The 20,029-nt window shown below is 43.5% G+C and overlaps 1 protein-coding gene across 5 annotated transcripts in view; it reads left to right on the forward strand.

Annotated features, from left to right (window-relative positions):
- MAP3K3 (mitogen-activated protein kinase kinase kinase 3) overlaps nt 1–20,029 on the forward strand; it is a 74,371-nt gene that overhangs the window by 25,714 nt on the left and 28,628 nt on the right. For all 5 annotated transcript variants that reach the window (XM_034942691.4, XM_034942692.4, XM_034942693.4 and 2 more), the window contains 3 exons: nt 4,412–4,511; nt 9,643–9,756; nt 19,268–19,388. In XM_034942691.4, the coding sequence (XP_034798582.2) occupies nt 4,412–4,511; nt 9,643–9,756; nt 19,268–19,388 (335 nt within the window). The remainder of the gene's footprint in view (nt 1–4,411; nt 4,512–9,642; nt 9,757–19,267; nt 19,389–20,029) is intronic.

Genomic DNA, 20,029 nt, shown 5'->3' on the forward strand with positions numbered 1-20,029 from the left:
AAGCACTGGCCTAAAAATGCCTGTTATTCAATAGGATGGCAGCAGCTTAGATCTTACCCAATCTGGAAGTCCTGGCCTCTGATCTTGACCAGACTTTCAAGCTGCTTTTGTGGGTTTTGAATGGCTCATTGCCAGGCCAAATGCAGAAGAATTTATCTCTGATCATGATCCTTTTTCAATAGTGTGCTAGGGACATCTGAGTGGACTTCTGGTATTTTATCCAGAAAGGCTGGACCCTTTTGCACTGTTGCTGAGGCCTTGAAGAAGGAGGGGTATGATTTGCTATTAGGCATTAATGGAAAGCTATCCTCTCAAAAGGCTTCAGAAACACCTCTATCTAGAGAACCCATCTAGATAGCACCTAACAGTATCACTGCTTGGGACAGTTGATTTGGAAGAAAAAAATATAAGAATTACAGTCTGGGCCGGGCGTGGTGGCTCACGCCTGTAATCCCAGCACTTTGGGAGGCTGAGGCGGGCAGATAAAAAGGTCAGGAGTTCGAGACCAATATGGTGAAACCCTGTCTCTACTAAAAATACAAAAATTAGCTGGGCTTGGTGGCCAGCGTCTGTAGTCCCAGCTACTCGGGAGGCTAAGGCAGGAGAATCGCTTGAACCTGGGAGGTGGAAGTTGCAGTGAGCCGAGTTCGAGCCACTGCACTCCAGCCTGGGGGACAGAGCGAGACTCCATCACACACACACAGAAAAAAGAATTACAGTCTCAATGGGTTTCCTAGTGGAGATGAAACTAATTTGGTTAGCAGTATAATTTCCAAAAATGAAAGGTGGTGATGGACAAAGGAAAAAAACAGGAAGGAATTACCTTCTTGAGATGTTAGGCTTTGCGTGAAGGATAGATTATGGTTTATATTAATAGTCTATCAATGTTGCCCTGTAGAACTTTCTGCTATAATGGAAATGTTCTATATCTGTGCTGTCCAGTACACATATGGCTGCTGTACATGTGGCTAATGAGCACTTGAAATGTGGTTGGTGAGACAGAGGAACCTTTTTCTTTTAAGAGGGTCTCTGGGCCAGGTACAGAGGCTCACGCCTGTAATCCCAGCACTTTGGGAGGCTGAGGCAGGAAGATTACCTGAGGTCAGGAGTTCCAGACCAGCCTGGCCAACATGGTGAAACCCCGTCTCTACTAAAAATATAAAAATTAGCTGGGTGTGGTGGTGCACACCTGTAGTCCCAGCTACTCGGGAGGCTGAGGCAGGAGAATGGCATGAACCCGGGAGGTGGAGCTTGCAGTGAGCCGAGATCGTGCCACTCCAGCCTAGGCGACAGAGTGAGACTCCATCTCAAAAAAAAAAAAAAAAAATAGACAGGATCTCTGTTGCTCAGGCTGGAGTACAGTGGTGTGATCGTGGAGCCTCCACCTCCTAGGCTCAAGCAGTCCTCCTGCCTCAACCTCCCAGGTGCCTGGGACAACAGGCACACTGCCATAGCCAGGTAATTTTTGTAGAGACAGGGTTTTGCCATTTTGCCCAGGCTGGTTTCAAACTCCTGGACTCAAGCTATCCGCCTGCCTTGGCCTTCCAGAGTTCTGGGATTATAGGCGTGAGCCACTGTACCTGTTCAGGAACCAATTTTCAGTTTAATCAATTTAAATTTAAATAGTCATATGTGGCTAATGGCTGCCATATTGAATAGTGCAGATGCAGTTCTAGATGATGAAGGCTTTTATGCTTCTCACTGATTTGAGCCAACCTGTTACAGAAGAACATTAAAGAAATTATCTGGTCAGATTTTATTAAAACCCAATGGTTTAGATCCCTCTCTCTTGTGGCTTATTGCTTCTTCCTCTGGTTACACCACTTCCCACTCCGGGGGAGCAGGGAAGATGAGAAAGAACCACACACTTCTTCCTCTCAGCATGGAAGAGGACAAGAACTGCGCAGGCCCATGGCTGAATACTGCTTGCTCCAACACACACTAGTCTGATTTTATCCTGCTTAGGTGTACTAAGAGATGAAGGTTGTTTTAATAGGCATTTCTCCAGTCACATTGGGCATCTTTTCATGTGTTTTATTAGCCACTTACAATTCTTCTGTGAATTGTCTAATCTTTTGCCTTTTCTATTAGATTGTCTTTTATTGATTTTTTACAAGTATTTTCTCAAAGTTTGATATTTGTTTAACTTTGTTGATGGCTTATTTTGCAATCAGAAGTTTATTTATTTATTTTTTTGAGACAGAGTCTCTTGCTCTGTTGCCCAGGCTGGAGTGCAGTGGTGTGATCTCAGCTCACTGCAACCTCTGCCTCCTGGGTTCAAGTGATTCTCCTGCTTCAGCCTCCCAAGTAGCTGGGATTACAGGGCATGTGCCACCACACCCAGGTAATTTTTAAATTTTTAGTAGAGATGGGGTTTTCCCATGTTGGCCAGGCTAGTCTGACCTCAGGTGATCCACCCACCGCAGCCTCCCAAAGCGCTGGGATTACAGGCATGAGCCATCTTGCCTGGCTTGTCTTCTGTATTTTATGTTATGGTTAGGAAGACCTTCTCTCTCTCTGTCTCTTATAGAGAGAGAGAGAGAGAGAGATTTTTTTTTTTTTTAGACAGGGTCTCATTCTGTCGCCTAGGCTGGAGTATAGTGGCATGATCACAGCTCACTACAGCCTTGATCTCCTGGGCTCAAGTGATCCTCCCACCTCAGCCTCCCAAGTAGCTTAGACTATAAGCATGTACTATCACACCTGGCTAATTTTTTAAAAAAATGTTTAGTAGGCAGGAGGGCTCACTATCTTGCCCAGGCTGATCTTGAGCTCCTAGCCTCAAGCGAGCCTCCTACCTTGGCCTCCCAAAGTGCTTGGCCCCCAAGATTTTTTTTTTAATTCTGTATTTTCTTATATAAATTTGAGAGTATGTGTGTGTATGAGTTTCTTTCTTATATTCTTTTCTGTTTCAGTTATCTCTGATTATTTTTAGTCATTTCTGTTCTAGAGTATTGGGTTGAACCCATATAAAATTGCCACTTTTATATATCAAAAATGGTCGGCCATCAGTAGTCTCATATAGTTCAACCTAATACATTCATTCAAACTTTTTATTGGCCAAGCATGGTGGCTTACACCTATAATACCAGCACTTTGGAAGGCCGACGTGGGAGGATTGCCAGAGTTCAGAGGTTTGAGATCAGCCTGGGCAACTTATTGAGGCCCATCCCTACAAAAAATAAAAAATTAGCCGGTGCATGCCAGTAGTCCCAGCTACTTGGGAAGCTGAGGCAGGAGGATTGCCTGAGCCCCAGAGGTTGAAGCTGCAGTGAGCCGTTATCATGCCACTGCACTCCAGCCTAGGTGACAGAACGAGACTCTGTTTCGAAACAAACAAACAAACAAACCCCACAACTTTTTATTATGGAAATTTCAAGCACACACAAAAGTAGACAGAGTATTAAACTGAACTCCCATGGACCTGTCACCCAGCTTCAACATTACTAACATTTTCCCAGTCTTGTTTTATCAATTCCCACTTTTAAATTTTGCTGAAGTATTTAATAACAAATCAGATTTTACACCTCTTTGGATGACTCCTTACTCTACCTTATATTTGTAGAAATTGTTCTTTGAACTGACCTAATGAGTCTCTCCAGAAAATCTTCAATGTCAATACTAGTTACATACACAGATATGTCACTGGTTAAGAAAACTGATCAGGCATATCACTAACTCAAGGGGGAATTCCTGTGACTCTGTAGTAGAAAATCTTAATTCTGAGGAAAATCAGTATGGAGATTCGTATGGCATCTCAAAGATGAACAATGGAAAAGACCTGTCAAGTCCTAGAGTTGAGTCCCTTAGGAGTTGAGGCCATGTTTTCAGGACTGCTACTCCAGTCTGTATGTTTTCTACCTTATTTCCTAAATAATTTTTTTCTTTCAACTTTTATTTAAGTTCTGGGGTACATGTGTAGGATGTGCAGGTTTGTTACATAGTTAAACATGTGCCATGGTGGTTTGCTGCACAGATTAATCCATCACCTATATATTAAGCCCAGTATGCATTAGCTATTCTTCCTGATACTCTCTCTCCCCAAGTCCCAACAGCCCCAGTGTGTATTGTTCCTCCTCCATGTGTCTGTGTGTTCTCATCGTTGGAACATAGTTTTTAAATCTAGTGGCGTCTTCTGTCATTGGCAGAAGAGTCTAAGCTGAAGTGGTAGATGAATGGTTGGGATTGAGCAATAGTTGTGGGTACTGTTGTCAAACCTGATAGATGCTCAGAGGGTGAAAGGTAACGGTAGAGAAGAGGAAAAAAGGAAACAATCGGGAAAAGGCAAATTGAGTGAAAGAAAACAGAATCCTATGTTGAGAAGAAAGGAAGAATATACTCAGACCATTGCTTTTTAAACCCTACATTTTAAGTATACAATTAACCAACCTTTCTTTCTGTTTCTTTTCAGAATTATAGCATTCAGCCGGCCTGTGAAATATGAAGATGTGGAGCACAAGGTGACAACAGTATTTGGACAACCTCTTGATCTACATTACATGAACAATGAGGTGAGAAGGCAGATGGATGGGGCAGGGACAAGAGGGGCAGATGCCTACCTTTTTTCTCTCTGTTTACCAGAGCCTTTAAAGTTTGTTCCTCTAGTATCATCTGCAGGTTTTCAATTTCTAGACCCCCTTTTCTTAATTCCAACAACTGTGGGATTTCTGTTTTTTACTACATGGGAGATTACTCAGCCATCTCAGCCATCTCCATTCCCCCTACTCATTCAGTGCAGATAGCTCTAATATTCCATGGTGGAATCAGGTATGACACCAGGGCTAGGGCTTATACTGTCTCCTTTACATTTTGTAGGAGTATCTTATTTTTTTCCCCCCAGCACAGCCTTAACAAGAAGCAGAGCGTTTAGCAGGGGCTAGGGAGGTGTGAAAAACCAGTGAGTAGGTCATCTATTACAGTCATAAATGCAGGATTCTTCTCTTAGCGTTTCTTCTGATTGGAGCTTATTTGTTTCAAATGTTAGCACCTGCTCCAATAAGTTCTTTAACTCCTCCTCCTCCTCACTCACCCCAACGGTCCTTATTTACTTCTACTTTGAATATCACCCAGGAAGGAATTCTTTTGAATGTCAGTTTCTGGGCTGCTTTCCCAGCTCCAAGAAGAATATTACAGACTACAATCAGCTTAGGCTGGTGCTTTGCAGTGTATTTATGCTGAGTAAAGAATGTGTACCTCGAGGAAATTGAGTTAGGGGTGCAAGACAAGAAAGCTGGGCAACATCATGACCCTTTGAGAACCAGATCATCACTATGTAGTTTTATTTTATTTGATGAGGAGTTAAAATTTTTCTTTTAGTAAAGACTTTTCTGAATCATTTAGTACTCTTTTCTTTTTCAGTTAATATTTCCATTAAGAATTCCTGATGTTTCTTTATTCTAAAGCCAAATATAAATCATTGTTATTATTTTAGTTCATACATGTCTTAACATACTCTACTAATGTTAATGATCAGGAGTTGACTAACTTACATTTGATTAATTTAAAATCCCTCAATTCCGTTCTTTTGTTTGCCCTTTAAACCCTGCACTGTCAGGATCTAAGAATCCCAAATGAAAAATCTACTGAGATTTTATTTATTTATGTCTTTGTACTTATAGTTTTATTGAGATTAAAAAATTTATCATCTAAAAGTATACCATTCAGTGGTTTTTAGTATGCTGATAGAGTTGTGCAACCAACACCGCTATCTAATTCCAGAACATTTTCTGTTTTTTTCTGAGACAGTCTTGCTCTGTCGCCCAGGCTGGAGTGCAGTGGCGCAAACACGGCTCACTGCAGCCTTGACCTCCTGCGCTCAAGCGATTCCCCCGCCTCAGCCACCCAAGTAGCTGGGACTACAGGCACACACCACCACACCCAGCTAATTTTTTTGTATTTTTTATGGAGGCAGGGTTTCGCCATGTTGCCCAGGCTGGTCTCAAATTCCTGAGCTCAAGCGATCTGCCTGCCTCAGCCTCCCAAAGTGCTGGGATTACAGGCATGAGCCACCGCACTTGGCCTCCAGAACATTTTTATCACTCCAAAGAGAAACCCTGTACCTATTAGCAGTTATTCGCCTTTCTCTCCTCTTCTCAGCTCTTGGTAAGCACTTATCTTTCTGTCTCTTTGGATTTACCTATTCTGAACATTTCGTGTAGTGGAATCATACAGTACGTGACCTTTTTTGTCTGGCTTCTTTGACTAAGCATATGTTTTCAACGGTCATCTGTGCATGTTGTCAGTATGTCATTCTATTTTATGGCTGAATAATAAATATTCCATTTATGGATATACCACATTTTGTGTATCTATTCATCTATTGATAGACATTTGGGTTGTTTTCATTTTTTGGTGATTAAATAGTGCTGCTATGAGCATTTGTTTACAAGTGTTTAAATGAACATATGTTTTCAATTCTGTAAGGTATATACCTAGGCGTGGAATTGCTGGGTCATAAGATAACTCTAACTTTTTGAGGAACTGCCCAGATTTTCTATAATGGTTGCACAATTTTACAGTCCCACTAGCAACTTATGAGTGTATTAGTCTATTCTCACTCTGCTGTAAAACACTGCCCGAGACTGGGTAATTTATAAAAGAAATAGGTGGCTAGGTGCAGTGACTCACGCCTGTTAATCCCAGCACTTTGGGAGGCTGAGGCGGGCAGATCACGAGGTCAGGAGTTCGAGACCAGCCTGGCCAACATGGTGAAACGCCGTCTCTGCTGCTGATATAAAAATTAGCTGGGCATGGTGGTGCACACCTGTAGTCCCAGCTACTCAGGAGGCTGAGGCAGAAGAATTACTTGAACCTGAGAGGCGGAGGTTGCAATGAGCCGAGATTGCAGCTCATTTGAGACAGAGTTGAGACTCCGTCTCAAAAAACGATTAAAAAAATTATTTTATATTTTTTTAAAATAAACAAATAAAGGAAAGAGGTTTAATTGACTCACAGTTCAGCATGGCTGGGGAGGCCTAGCAAACTTACAATCATGATGGAAGGGAAAGCAAACACATCCTTCACATGGCGACAGGAGAGAGAAGGGCCAAGCAAATGAGAAAAGGCCCCCTATAAAACCATCAGATCTCGTGAGAACTCACTCACTGTCAGGAGAACAGCAGCATGGAATTACCACCCCCGTGATTCATTTACCTCCCACTGGGTCCCTGCCAGGACACATGGGGATTATTGGAACTACAAATCAATATGGGATTTGGGTGGGGACACAGCCAAACCATATCAATGAGGGCTGCAGTTTCTCCACCATCCTTACCAACATTTGTTATTTTCTTCTTTTAATAGCCATCCTAGTAGGTGTAAAGTGATATGTCACTGTGAGTTTTGTTTTTGTTTTTGGTTTGAGACAGGGTTTCACTTTGTTGCCCAGGCCAGAGTGCAGTGTGCAATCATGGCTCACTGCAGCCTTGACATCCTGGGTTCAAGTGATCCCCCCACCTCAGTTTCCCCAGTAACTGGGACAATAAGCACATGCCACCACACTGAGCTAATTAAAAATAAATTTTTGTAGAGATGGGGGTCTCACTGTTTTGCCCAGGCTGGTCTTAAACTCCTGGCCTCAAGTGATCCTCCCGCCACAGCCTCCTAGGATTACAGGTGTGAGCCACTATCCCCAGCCTACTTGTTTTTTTTTATTTAACTCCCTTCCCAACCATTCTTATTTATTCCCACTTTGAATGTCACGCAGGAAGAAATTCTTTTGCAATATAATATGATTTGCAGAACATTCTCCCATTCCATAAGTAGTTTTGAGATTTTATTTTAAATATGTACTGTTTTTGGCCAGGCGCGATGGTTCATGCCTGTAATGCCAGCACTTTGGGAGGCTGAGGCAGGCAGATCTCTTGAGCTCAGGAGTTCAAGACCAGCCTGGACAACATGGTGAAACCCCATCTCTACAAAAAGTACAAAAATTAGTCGGTTGTGGTGGCTCCTGCCTGTAATCCCAGCTACTTGAGAGGCTGAGGCAGGAGGATCACTTTAGCCCAGGAGGCGGAGGTTGCTGTGAGCCGAGATTGTGCCACTGCACTCCAGCCTGGGCAACAGAGGGAGATGCTGTCTCAAAAAAAAAAAATCTTGTATTATAAATTGGGAACTGTATAAGTTAATTGGACTTTTGCTTGATTTTGTGTTTACCATACGTGTATAAAATCTGGCCAGGCATGGTGGCTCACTCCTGTAATCCCACCAGTTTGGTAGGCTGAGGCGGGCAGATTACTTGAGGTCAGGAGTTCAAGACCAACCTGACCAATATGACAAAACCCAGTCTCTACTAAAAAAAAAAAAAAAATTAGTGGGGAGTGGTGGTGTGCACCTGTAATCCCGGCTACTCTGGAGGCTAAGGCAGGAGAATCACTTGAACCCAGGAGGTGGACATTGCAGCAAGTTGTGATTGTGCCACTGCACTCCAGCCTGGGCGACAGAGTAAGACTCTGTCTCCAAAAAATAATAAGAATAAGAATAAGATCTGACATTTGCTAGGTCCTAAGCAAGGCATACGTTTGCATCTTATGAATCTCTTAATACCAAGTATTCATAACATGCTCTGCTTTTTGCAGTGAGTGAGACTTATTTGTACCCTCAGGGACCTTCTATTTAATATTTCACTGGAACGTATGAGTGTATTAGTCTGTTCTCACGCTGCTGTAAAAAACTGCCCAAGACTGGGTAATTTATAAAGGAAAGAGGTTTAATTGACTCACAGTTCAGCATGGCTGGGGAGGCCTCAGGAAACTTACAATCATGACGGAAGGGAAAGCAAACACGTCCTTCATATGGCGACAGGAGAGAGAAGTGCCAAGCAAAGGGGGAAAAGCTCCGTGAGAATGGAGGAGGTCGTTTTCAGGTTCTAGTCACTGACTTTGCCCTTAAACAGAAAGATATTAAACCGTGCTATGCAGTCTAAATTTGTGTTTTTATTTGTATAACAATTTTCATCCTCTGACCATCCTTCCACCCCTTCTCTTCCTTTTCTGCTTGTTCTATTAATGTCAGCACAATTGGCAGTAGAGTGGGACATGATCCTACTTAATTTGGAAAAGAATATGGGGGCTGTAACTGTTTGCAACTTGATGTTTTGAAGTAAATGGTGTTTTTGGAGAGGCAGCTCTTCTCAGAAAGTATCTCACAACGGGGTACTGAGGTATGCTACAGCATGGATGAACTAAAAAACATTAAGTGAAAGAAGCTAGATGAAAAAGATTGAATCTTTATGAATTGAATTGAATATGTATGAATTGTATGAGTCTAAATGGAATGAAATGTCCAGAAAAGGCAAATCAATAGAGATAGAAAGTAGAGTAGTGGTTGCCTGGGGCTGGAGGTGGGAAGGAGGAGTGACTATAAATGGGCACAAGAGATCCTGTTGGAGTTCTGGAAATGTTTTAAAATTGGATTATGATGATGGTTGCACAACTATGTAAAGGTACTACAAATTTTTGGATTGTACATTTAGAGAAAAAAATCTGTATGGTTTCAACTAGATCTTTTAAGACCCCATAGTATCCAGTGAGATTGTTTTCCTCCAAACGTATTTTTATTTTTTGTTTATTTTATTTCTGCAAAGTGAAACATTGAGATAAACTTGTTTTATATTATTTTCCTTTTCTATGTCTTGTATCACAGCTCTCCATCCTGCTGAAAAACCAAGATGATCTTGATAAAGCAATTGACATTTTGGATAGAAGCTCAAGCATGAAAAGCCTTAGGATATTGCTGTTGTCCCAGGACAGAAACCATGTAAGTAGCCCTTGTCATGGTCTGGCAGCTGAAGACAAAGCTTGCTTTCCTTCAGGAACTTGTCTTGCCTCCTTGACAGACATTTTCGTTCCTCAGCCACTGCCAAATTGAGAGCATAAGCACAGCACAGCCCACTTGTCAGTGGCCAGTGAACATTCTGCATTTGATTTCACCGAAAAGCCAGATTGTCAGTGTTAACGTTGCATCTAAAGGTTATTTGACTTATGGTGAGGGAGGAAGGAAAATACTTTATGATAAAGAATAAAATTCTTGTGCTCTAAATTTATGTTTTTTCAATTAGATTTTGACCCCAACAAGAGAAATTTGATTCGTTTGGCAGTGCCGATTAGGAAAGACTGTCAAAGATTTGAGACTGCCATGCTTTATAAACCCAACTCCCATAACACCTTGCCTTTCCCTTGGAACACTTGTAGAAAACAAACTTTTCCTTTTGTTCAGTGGAAAAAGCCATGGGTTGGGGGCCTCTTATAACTTATCAGCTGTTGCTTTACCCAATGGCAGGCAGTCTGTAGGGTGTCAGAAGTGGGGAATTATCCCTTATGCACAGTTTCCTCTCCTGAAGGATTCCTGGAGGCCCGCATTTCACAAGAATGCTTGCAATCTGTATCTGTCTTCCAATTACTGATTCTTCTACCAGTTTTCTTCAGATGCATGTTTCTGAAGGTTTCTTGGCACCATTTCCTTTTCTTATGCTTGACAGCCTTTCCTTTTCTTTATGTGGACAGCCAACATGGCAGCATAAGTGTGGGTGTAGTGACTAGGACAAAGTTTAGGTGGAATGCTGCTCATGCTGACCATTTCTTTTCTTTTTTTTTTTTTTGAGACAGAGTTTTGCTCTTGTTGCCCAGGCTGGAATGCAATGGTGTGATCTTAGCTCACTGCAGCCTCCGCCTCCTAGCTTCAAATGATTCTCCTGTTTCAGCCTCTCGAGTAGCTGGGATTACAGGTGCCCGCCACCATGCCTGGCTAATTTTTGTATTTTTTAGTAGAGACAAGGTTTCACCATGTTCGTCAGGCTGGTCTCAAATTCCTGACCTCAGGTGATCCACCCGCCTCGGACTCCCTAAGTGTTGGGATTACAGGCGTGAGCCACTGTGCCCGGCCATTTTTTAATTTTTTTAGTAGAGATGGGGTCTCACTGTGTTGCCCAGGCTGGTCTTGAATTCCTGAGCTCAAATGATCCACCCACTTTAGCCTTGCAAAGTGCTGGGATTACAAGTGTGAGCCACTACACCCAGCCTGTGATGAACATTTTTCTATGTTGTAATTATAATTTGTAAGGATACATGTTTCTCTTGAGTGGATATACCATAATTTAATTAAATAACCATTTTTGCTACTGTTGGGACACAGAAACTGCTCCTGTTTTTTACATTTATAAATATTTACATTTAAGAGTAACAATGGTAATGTTGGTGATGAAATCTTTCCTCCAGAACTTCCTCACCTAGACTTTAGGCTTCTTAATAAATGGAAGAATTATGATCCAAAATTGCTCTGTGCTCAGGAATCCTCACCTCTAGAACAGTGTTTCTCTAACTATCTGTGATGAAATATCAGTTTTGTTCTTTTGATTTCAAATCTGTCATGGACTTTTTTTTTTTTTTTTGGAGATGGAGTCTCACTCTGTCACCCAGGCCGGAGTGCAGTGGCGTGATCTCGGCTCACTGCAACCTCCACCTCCCGGGTTCAAGCAATTCTTCTGCCTCAGCCTCCCGAGAAGCTGGGATTACAGGTGCACGACACCACGCCCCACTAATTTTTGTATTTTTAGTAGAGAAGGGGTTTCACCATGTTGGCCAGACTTGTCTTGAACTCCTGACCTTGTGATCCGCCCGCCTTGGCCTCCCAAAGTACTGGGATTACAGGCATGAGCCACTGTGCCCGGCTGTACCAGTTCTTTTTTTAAATACAAAAACTGAGAAGTGAAATGGAAAAATAAACTAGAGGTATATAAATTATAAGGCTACAGTTTTCATTAGTAGATTCAATAAACATAAAATCACTCTGCCAAATTGCTCTAAAGTTTTTCAAAGGGCCCTCTCCATTTCTTTACTTACTTGGTGGAAGAGCAGGACGAGCAGTATACCAGTGTGTGGACTGGCACCAGCCCAGATATCATACCTTAAGTACACTGCTCCAGGATACTATATCACCTGGTCTTCATCACCTCCGCTGATACTGTCAGTCACTTTGTTTCTCCACTTTGAATTTCCTGCATTTGTAGCAGTTGCCTCACTGCCTTTTGTTACCACCTATTCCTTTATTTCCCTTTTTTTTTGAGATGGGATCTTACTCTGTCACCCAAGCTGGAGTGCAGTGACGCAATGACAGCTCACCACAGCCTCAACCTCCCAGACTCAAGTTATCTTCCTCCCATCTCAGCCTCACAAGTAACTGGGACTACAGGCGTGTGCCCCCATGCTTGGCTTTTCTTTTTTTTTTTTTAATTGTTTGTAGAGACAGGGTCTTGCCATGTTGCCCAAGCTGGTCTCAAACTCCTGGGCTCAAGCAATCCTTCTGTCTCAGCCTTGCGAAGTGCTGGGATTACAGGTTTGAGCCACCGTACCTGGCTGTTTCTCTTCTTGTTCCTGTTTTGAATTGTGCTATCTCTTTCTTCTCTTCGGATTCTTCTTCTTCTTCTTCTTCTTTTTTTTTTTTTTTTTTTTTGAGATAGAGTTTCACTCTTGTTGCCCAGGCTGGAGTGCAGGGGTGTGATCTTGGCTCACTGCAACCTCTGGCTTCCAGGTTCAAGTGATTCTCCTGCCTCAGCCTCCCCAGTAGCTGGGGTTACAGGCATGCACCACCACAACCGCCTAATTTTGTATTTTTTTTTAGTAGAGACGGAGTTTCTCCATGTTGGTCAGGCTGGTCTTGAACTCCCGACCTCAGGTGATCCGCCTGTCTCGGCCTCCCAAAGTGCTGGGATTACAGGCATGAGCCACTGCACCCCGCCTTGGATTCTTCTGATCCCTATATGGCAGCTTCTAATTTTCCTTCTGTCTTCATTCCTCACAAGGTACATAGTCTTACCTCTCCCACCTCACTTTGGCCAAGGCCATGTCTGAGAGGCCTCAATATTATTCTTGAGAACTCCTGAGTTTTGGTAATCACAGAACTATCTCTTTTTTTTATTTTGAGGCACAGTTTCACTCTGTCACCCAGGTATGATCTCAGCTCATTGCAACCTCCGCCTCCCAGATTCAAGTGATTCTCCTGCCTCAGCCTCCTGAGTAGCTGGGATTACAGGTGCATGCCACCATGCCCGGCTAATTTTTGTATTTTTGGTAGAGATGGGGTTTCGCACTGTTGGCGAGGCCAGTCTCAAACTCCTGACCTCAAGTGATCCGCACGCCTCAGCTTCTCAAAGTGCTGAGATTACAGGTGTGAGCCACCGGATCTGGCCAGTCTCTTTGTCTGAAAAGCCTCTCTCTAGCCTTGGTCTCTACCATCATTTTAAGATACTTCATTGTCTCCTTCTGTAGTTTTTGCTGTCCTAAGCCTCTGCTTTGGACCACCAACTTTTAGCTTATGCATCTAACTTTTACATTTGTCTTTCAGCTTTTGACCTTCTTAGGACTTTCTAGTCTCAGATCTTCCACTGTCATAAAGTAATATCAAGCTGAACCTTCTTTTGTAACTTGTATTTGTATACGATAAAAACTAAACACCTAGCCACTTTGTTTTGTTACCTCATATTCGCGTTGACAAAAATAAGCTTCTAATCTTCTCACCTAAATATTGTAAGTTAAAAATATCAAGGATAATTTAAAAGGTAATTCTTTTCAGTCCTTGTAAAATAGTGGGACAAGTGCAGGAAGATAAAACAAACCTGATTGGGCAGAATAGCTTCTTCTGGCCCCTGTTAAAAATAATAACACTGGGCCAGGCGCGGTGGCTCACGCCTGTAATCCCAGCACTTTGGGAGGCCGAGGCAGGCGGATCACAAGGTCAGGAGATCGAGACCATCCTGGCTAACACGTGAAACCCCATCTCTACTAAAAAATACAAAAAATTAGCCGGGCATGGTGGCAGGTGCCTGTAGTCCCAGCTACTTGGGAGGCTGAGGCAGGAGAATGACGTGAACCCGGGAGGCAGAGCTTGCAGTGAGCCAGGATTGCGCCATTGCACTCCAGCCTGGGCCACAGAGCGAGACTCCATCTCATCTCAATAATAATAACATTGGGCTGGGCATGGTGGCTCACACCTGTAATCTCAGCACTTTGGGAGGCTGAGGCAGGCAGATTACTTGAGCCTAGGAGTTTGAGACCAGCCTGAGCAACATGGCGAAACCCTGTCTCTATTGAAAAAAAAAAAAAAAAAAAAAACGAAAATTAGCCAGGTGTGGTGCGTGCCTGTGGTCTTAGCTACTTGAGTGGCTGAGGTGGGAGAATCACCTGAGCCCGGGAGGTTGAGGCCGCAGTGAGCCAAGATTGCAACACTGCACTCCAGCCTGGGTGACAGAGTAAGACCCTGTCTCGAATAATAGTAATAATAACAACACCTAGCACATAAAAAGTGTTTTTATCTTTCACTTGATTTTTACAACTCTGAGGGTACCAGGGCAGGCGTCTATTATCTCCAGTCTACATCTGGGGAAACTGAGACTTAGGGTGACTGCTCAGGTGAGGCAGTGTGTAGTGACAGAGCTGGTCTGAAATCCAGATGTTCTGACTTGTAGTCTAGTGCCTGTCAGTCACCATCCAGAAGAGGGATTTTTTTTTTTTTTTTTTGATGGAGTCTCACTCTGTCACCCAGGTTGGAGTGCAGTGGCGCAATCTCAGCTCACCACAGCCTCCATCTCCCGGGTTCAAGCGATTCTCCTGCCTCAGCCTCCCTAGTAGCTGGGATTACAGGCGTGCGCCACTACGCCCGGTTAATTTTCGTATTTTTAGTGGAGGCGGGGTGGGGGTGGGGGGGGTCCTCACCATGTTGGCCGGGCTGGTCTCGAACTCTTAAACTTCAAATGATCTGACCGCCTTGGCCTCCCAAAGTGCTGGGATTACAGTTGTGAGCCACCACGCCCGGCCCCAGAAGAGGGTTCTTAGAATTATTGTAGTCCTTGGGAAACCTCACCCAGGTGCCTCCATGGTTGGAAATCATTAGAAGCCAAGCAGAAAGTATAATACTGTCCATGAGGAGAACTTGTGAGATGTTGTATCATTCTGTTCCCTGCAGCTTTGAAGACAACTGAGCTAGCAAATGTCCAGAAGACAAAATTTTCAAGGAGTTGGAGTCACTTTCATATATGAACAGTGTAAAAGTTTACAATGCTTGGCCAGGCGTGGTGGCTCATGCCTGTAATCCCAGCACTTTGGGAGGCTGAGGTAGGTGGATCCCTTGAGGTCAGGAATTTGATACCAGCCTGACCAACATGGTGAAACCCTGTCTACTGAAAATACAAAATTAGCTGAGCGTGGTGGCGCATGCCCGCAATCCCAGCTACTCGGGAGGCTGAGGCAGGAGAATTGCTTGAACCTGGGAGGCGGAGGTTGCAGTGAGCCGAGATTGTGCCATTGCACTCCAGCCTGGGCGATGAGCGAAACTCCGTCTCAAAAAAAAAAAAAAAAAAGTTTGGAACTCTTTAGTTAGGAAAGACAGCCTAAGCATATATAATCAGAGTCTTTAAAGCGTTTAAGAGCATGGATAATGAAGACACAGATTTATTCACCTAATCTCAATTTGGATGAACTCCTTGAATATTGAGCATTATCTTAGAACAAAAAAGAAATAATTTGTATAACAAGTGATAAACCAGCCTGGGTAACATAGCAAGACCCCAATCTCTACAAAAGTTTTAAAATCAGTCGTGGTGGCAAATGCCTGCAATTCCACCTACCTGGGAGGCTGAGGTGGGAGGATCACTTGAGCCAAGGAATTCCAGGCTGCGATGAGCTATGATTGCACCACTGCACTCATTGAGCAAGACCCTGTCTCAAAAACAAAAAAGATGATATATGTGGCATCTATTATTCTGAAATTGTGTAGCTTCAAAGCAGATTTTAAAAAGGGCTTTAATAAATTCATGGATGGTAAAGCTGTAAATTTAATTAAATCACCTCTGATGCTTTCACAGCTATCATAACTATCATGGTCTTCCATGCAAATATCTCTTGGTACCACCATTAAAACAGAGGACTGGACAGGATGTTCTTGGTGATCCAGTGTGCCATTTCTTACCTTACATTCCCATGTAACAAACTAAAGCAACCCCTCTCCCTGCTTCACCTCTTCCCTGCATTGTTGAATCCACTTGCCAGATCTTTTATTGAGATAATTTGTGGGTGGACTTTTGTAACTTATTTTTCTACTGATCTCCTATCTTCCAGTCACTGAAATCTTGATGCACATGGTTTCCTGGTAATTTTTCATATTGTTTTGTTAGCCACAGCTAACTTCTACCCAGAGTCCTTTAGTGAGGTGTTCATGGAATGATCAAACACCATCTTCTATTTGTTGTCTTTAGAATGTTCTGCTAGCTACACAGTTCATACCTATGGGCTCTCCTGTCACTCTGCGACAGTCCCCTTATATTCTCAGGCATAGTCCCACCTTCCTCCTTCCTCTTTTTCCCACTTCTGAGTCTTATTCAAGGTGTCCTAAACCCTTGAAGCAACCTCATTTTTATTTACCATGCCATTCCCTTTTGCCCCCTTAAATTGAGGTTTTCAAAATTTGGCTGAATATTACAAAATGTCAGTGCTTGGACTCTGTGTCCAGAAGTTCTGTTGATCTGAGGTGTCAAAATCTCCACAGGCAGCTGGGCATGGTCGCTCACCCCTGTAATCCCAGCACTTTGGAAGGCCAAGGCAGGCAGATCACCTGAGGTCAGGAGTTCAAGACCAGCCTGACCAACATGGAGAAACCCCATCTCTACTAAAAATGCAAAAAATTAGCTGGGCGTGGTGGCACATGCCTGTAATCCCAGCTACTCGGGAGGCCGAGGCAGGAAAATCACTTGAACCCGGGAGGCAGAGGTTGCGGTGAGCCGAGATTGTGCCATTGCACTCCTAGCCTGGGCAGCAAGAGTGAAACTCTGTCTCAGAAATAAAAAAAAATAAAAAAAATTAGCTGGGCATGGTGGTGCATGCCTGTAATCAGGAGGTGGGGGCAGAAGAATCGCTTGAACCCGAGAGGCAGGTTCTGTCGCAAATAAAAATACAAAAAATTAGCCGGGCGTGGTGGCGGGCACCTCTAGTCCCTGCTACTCGGGAGGCTGAGGCAGGAGAATGGCGTGAACCCGGGAGGCGGAGCTTGCAGTGAGCCAGGATCGCGCCACTGCACTCCAGCCTGGGCGCAGAGCGAGACTTCGTCTCAAAAAAAAAAAAAAAAGCTCCACAGGCAATTCTCATGGGCCGCTAGGGTTGAGAACCATTACCTGCAATTGAGGCATGACTCACTTCTAAGACGTGGCTACTCAAAGTGTGGCCCGTGTAACAGCAGTGTCAGCATCACCTGGAAGCTGGTTAGAAATGCAGGCTCTGAGCTCCACCCCAGACCTACCGAATCAGAATCTGCACTTGAACAAGACTGCAGGTGATTCATATGTGCATTAAAGGGTGAGAAGCTCTGCTTTGAGACCTTCAGTGATTCTCTTCACCTGCTTTCTAACCTGTTGCCACAACCTCAACCTTTTCTTTTACAAATCTATGCTCGTGCTGGCCATTGAAATTCAGCTTTTATATATTTTATATATTTTATTTTTTTATTTTATTTTATTTTATTTTTTATTTTTGAGACGGAGTCTTGCTCTGTCGTCCAGGCTGGAGTGCAGTGGTGCAATCTCGGCTCACTGCAAGCTCCGCCTCCCAGGTTCATGCCCTTCTTCTGCCTCAGCCTCCTGAGTAGCTGGGACTACAGGTGCCTGCCACCACGCCCAGCTAATTTTTTGTATTTTTATTAGAGACGGGGTTCCACTGTGCTAGCCAGGATGGTCTTGATCTCCTGACCTCATGATCCGCCCGCCTCAGCCTCCCAAAGTGCTGGGATTATAGGCATGAGCCACTCCCGGACTAGCTTTTAGATTTTTTAATTGAGGGTTTAGATAGTATGTCCTTTGGTACACATTTCAAATTCATGTTGCCATGATTTTTTGAATTCCCACTGTGTGTAAGGCCCTGCATTCAGGCAGGTGGCAGGGTGCTCATCATGCACCTCCTCTTTGTGAGTGCAAGACTATGACCCTCCCTTGCCCTTCACTTGCCTGCCTCCCCAGTATGTGGCTTTGACTGTTGTTTCCTTTTTGACCCTTAGCAGAGAGCTATTGCACATCGGAGGCTTCAGCAAGAACATTCACTTCCCCTTGGTTCTGACTTCCCGTTAGAGCAAGACAGTTTTTCAAGACAACCTGCATGTGATAAAGTCTGGCATGGGGACTACAGGAGGTTGCTTGGCAGCTGAACTCTCCCCTGAGAGCGGGAAACCTTTTTCCTGGAGGACAGGATATAGAGTTTGTTTAGATCGGACTTTTTTTGTTAGGGGGAGGTAGAGGAGATAGAGGAGCAAGTAGAAACTTTGAACCAACTTGTTTGTAAATCCTGAGCTTTCACCCCGACTCTCACCAGTGCCCTGCTTATTTGTAATAGCATCCTGACATCACTTGATTACCTCCAGGGTTTAGTTTTAAGCTTTCTCAGTGCAAAGGCCTCCCTTTGTTGCTTAGTTTTCTCTGGCGGCTGGACTGGGCCCAGTGGAAAGAGTGGGTGGGTGCTGGGAGGATTGCTGACCCTCCTCTCAGGCCCTTGACCTCTGTCTGGCACAATGGTACTTATGATAGCTTTTCCCAATTGAACATGATCCTGAGATGATTTGCGTGTAAACCCTGGAATCTTCTTAATTTTCAGGGAGTGATTATTGTTGGGAAAAAGAAGCATATTGAGCTACTTTTAAACATACATATATAAGCTGGGCATGGTAGCATGTACCTATAGTCTCAGCTAACCCGGAGGCTGAGGTGGGAGGATCCCTTGAGCCCAGGAGTTTGAGTCCAGCCTGGGCAACATAGCAAGACTCTGTATCAATCAATCAGTCAATAAGATAAATACATATATAGCAACCAGAATTTTGTTGGGGAGGGAAGTTGCCATCATTCACTCTCCATTCTGACTTCCTCATCTGCAGAAATAATTTTCTGCTACTCTTCCTAAACTCTCTGGAGAATTTTATGAGAGGGTATTTACAGCTCTCTTTTCTGTTTTGCAGATTATTACAGGAATGCCTGTTATTCCTCCATGTCTGGATCATCACCTGTTAAACTGGGGCACTAGGTCTCAGCGCTCATACATCATTGAAGCTATAAAACTACATTGAGCGAATAGTGGTTTGCTGAGACAAATAGAAGAGTGAGATTTGGGGGAAAGCTGGGTAACTCATGTATTAAAAGCATGAAGGTGGCTGAGCCTGCAGGGAGTCCTTAGGAAAAGGGTGAGAAGACCTTGATAGGCCTGACTGTGTAAAGATGTAGCTTGGCCTTTTTCCTCTTCTTTTACAGAACAGTTCCTCTCCCCACTCTGGGGTGTCCAGACAGGTGCGGATCAAGGCTTCCCAGTCCGCAGGGGATATAAATACTATCTACCAGCCCCCCGAGCCCAGAAGCAGGCACCTCTCTGTCAGTGAGTATTTCACCCCTTTTTTCTCCCCCTCTATTTTATCTGCCCACATTTTTAAAAAGCAACAAGTATTTGTTAATTAAATAATCATCAAATATTTATTAACTATTACTCTGTGTAGAGTAATCCTTTATGCCTTTATTTTATTTAGAGAGGAAGGGCAAAGAAATAACTGGGATGGTATCCTGACTCTCAAGGAACTTAAAATATAATGATATAGTAGTGTGATTAAATTCCTTTTAAACATTCCTGAAAAAGTGATCGCCTCAGACATCTGCTTGAAGACTTCCAGCTGTGTTTACACTCACTTTTGACCATTCTTGTGAAGAATAGAGACTTGTAAAGTTAGGAATCGGGTCTAAGTTTGAATTTTGACCTTAAACCTCTTGCTTATGATTCCTGAGAAGTCTTTATACTTCAGGGAAGATAGTGACCAATGAAACTTTTGAGAGAGTCAAGCTAAGTTGTCTGGGAAGGAAAGGAGACTATTGACATAGTACAGTCATTTCTCTGTGTTTGTAGGGGATTGGTTCCAGGACCCCTGTGGATGCCAAGGTCTGTGGATGCTCAAGTCCCTGAAATAAAATAGTGTAGTATTTGCATATAACCTACCCACATCCTCCCTCATAGTTTAAATCATCTCC

The sequence above is a fragment of the Pan paniscus genome, chromosome 19 (genome assembly GCF_029289425.2).
Source record: "Pan paniscus chromosome 19, NHGRI_mPanPan1-v2.0_pri, whole genome shotgun sequence".
Lineage (NCBI taxonomy): Eukaryota > Metazoa > Chordata > Mammalia > Primates > Hominidae > Pan > Pan paniscus.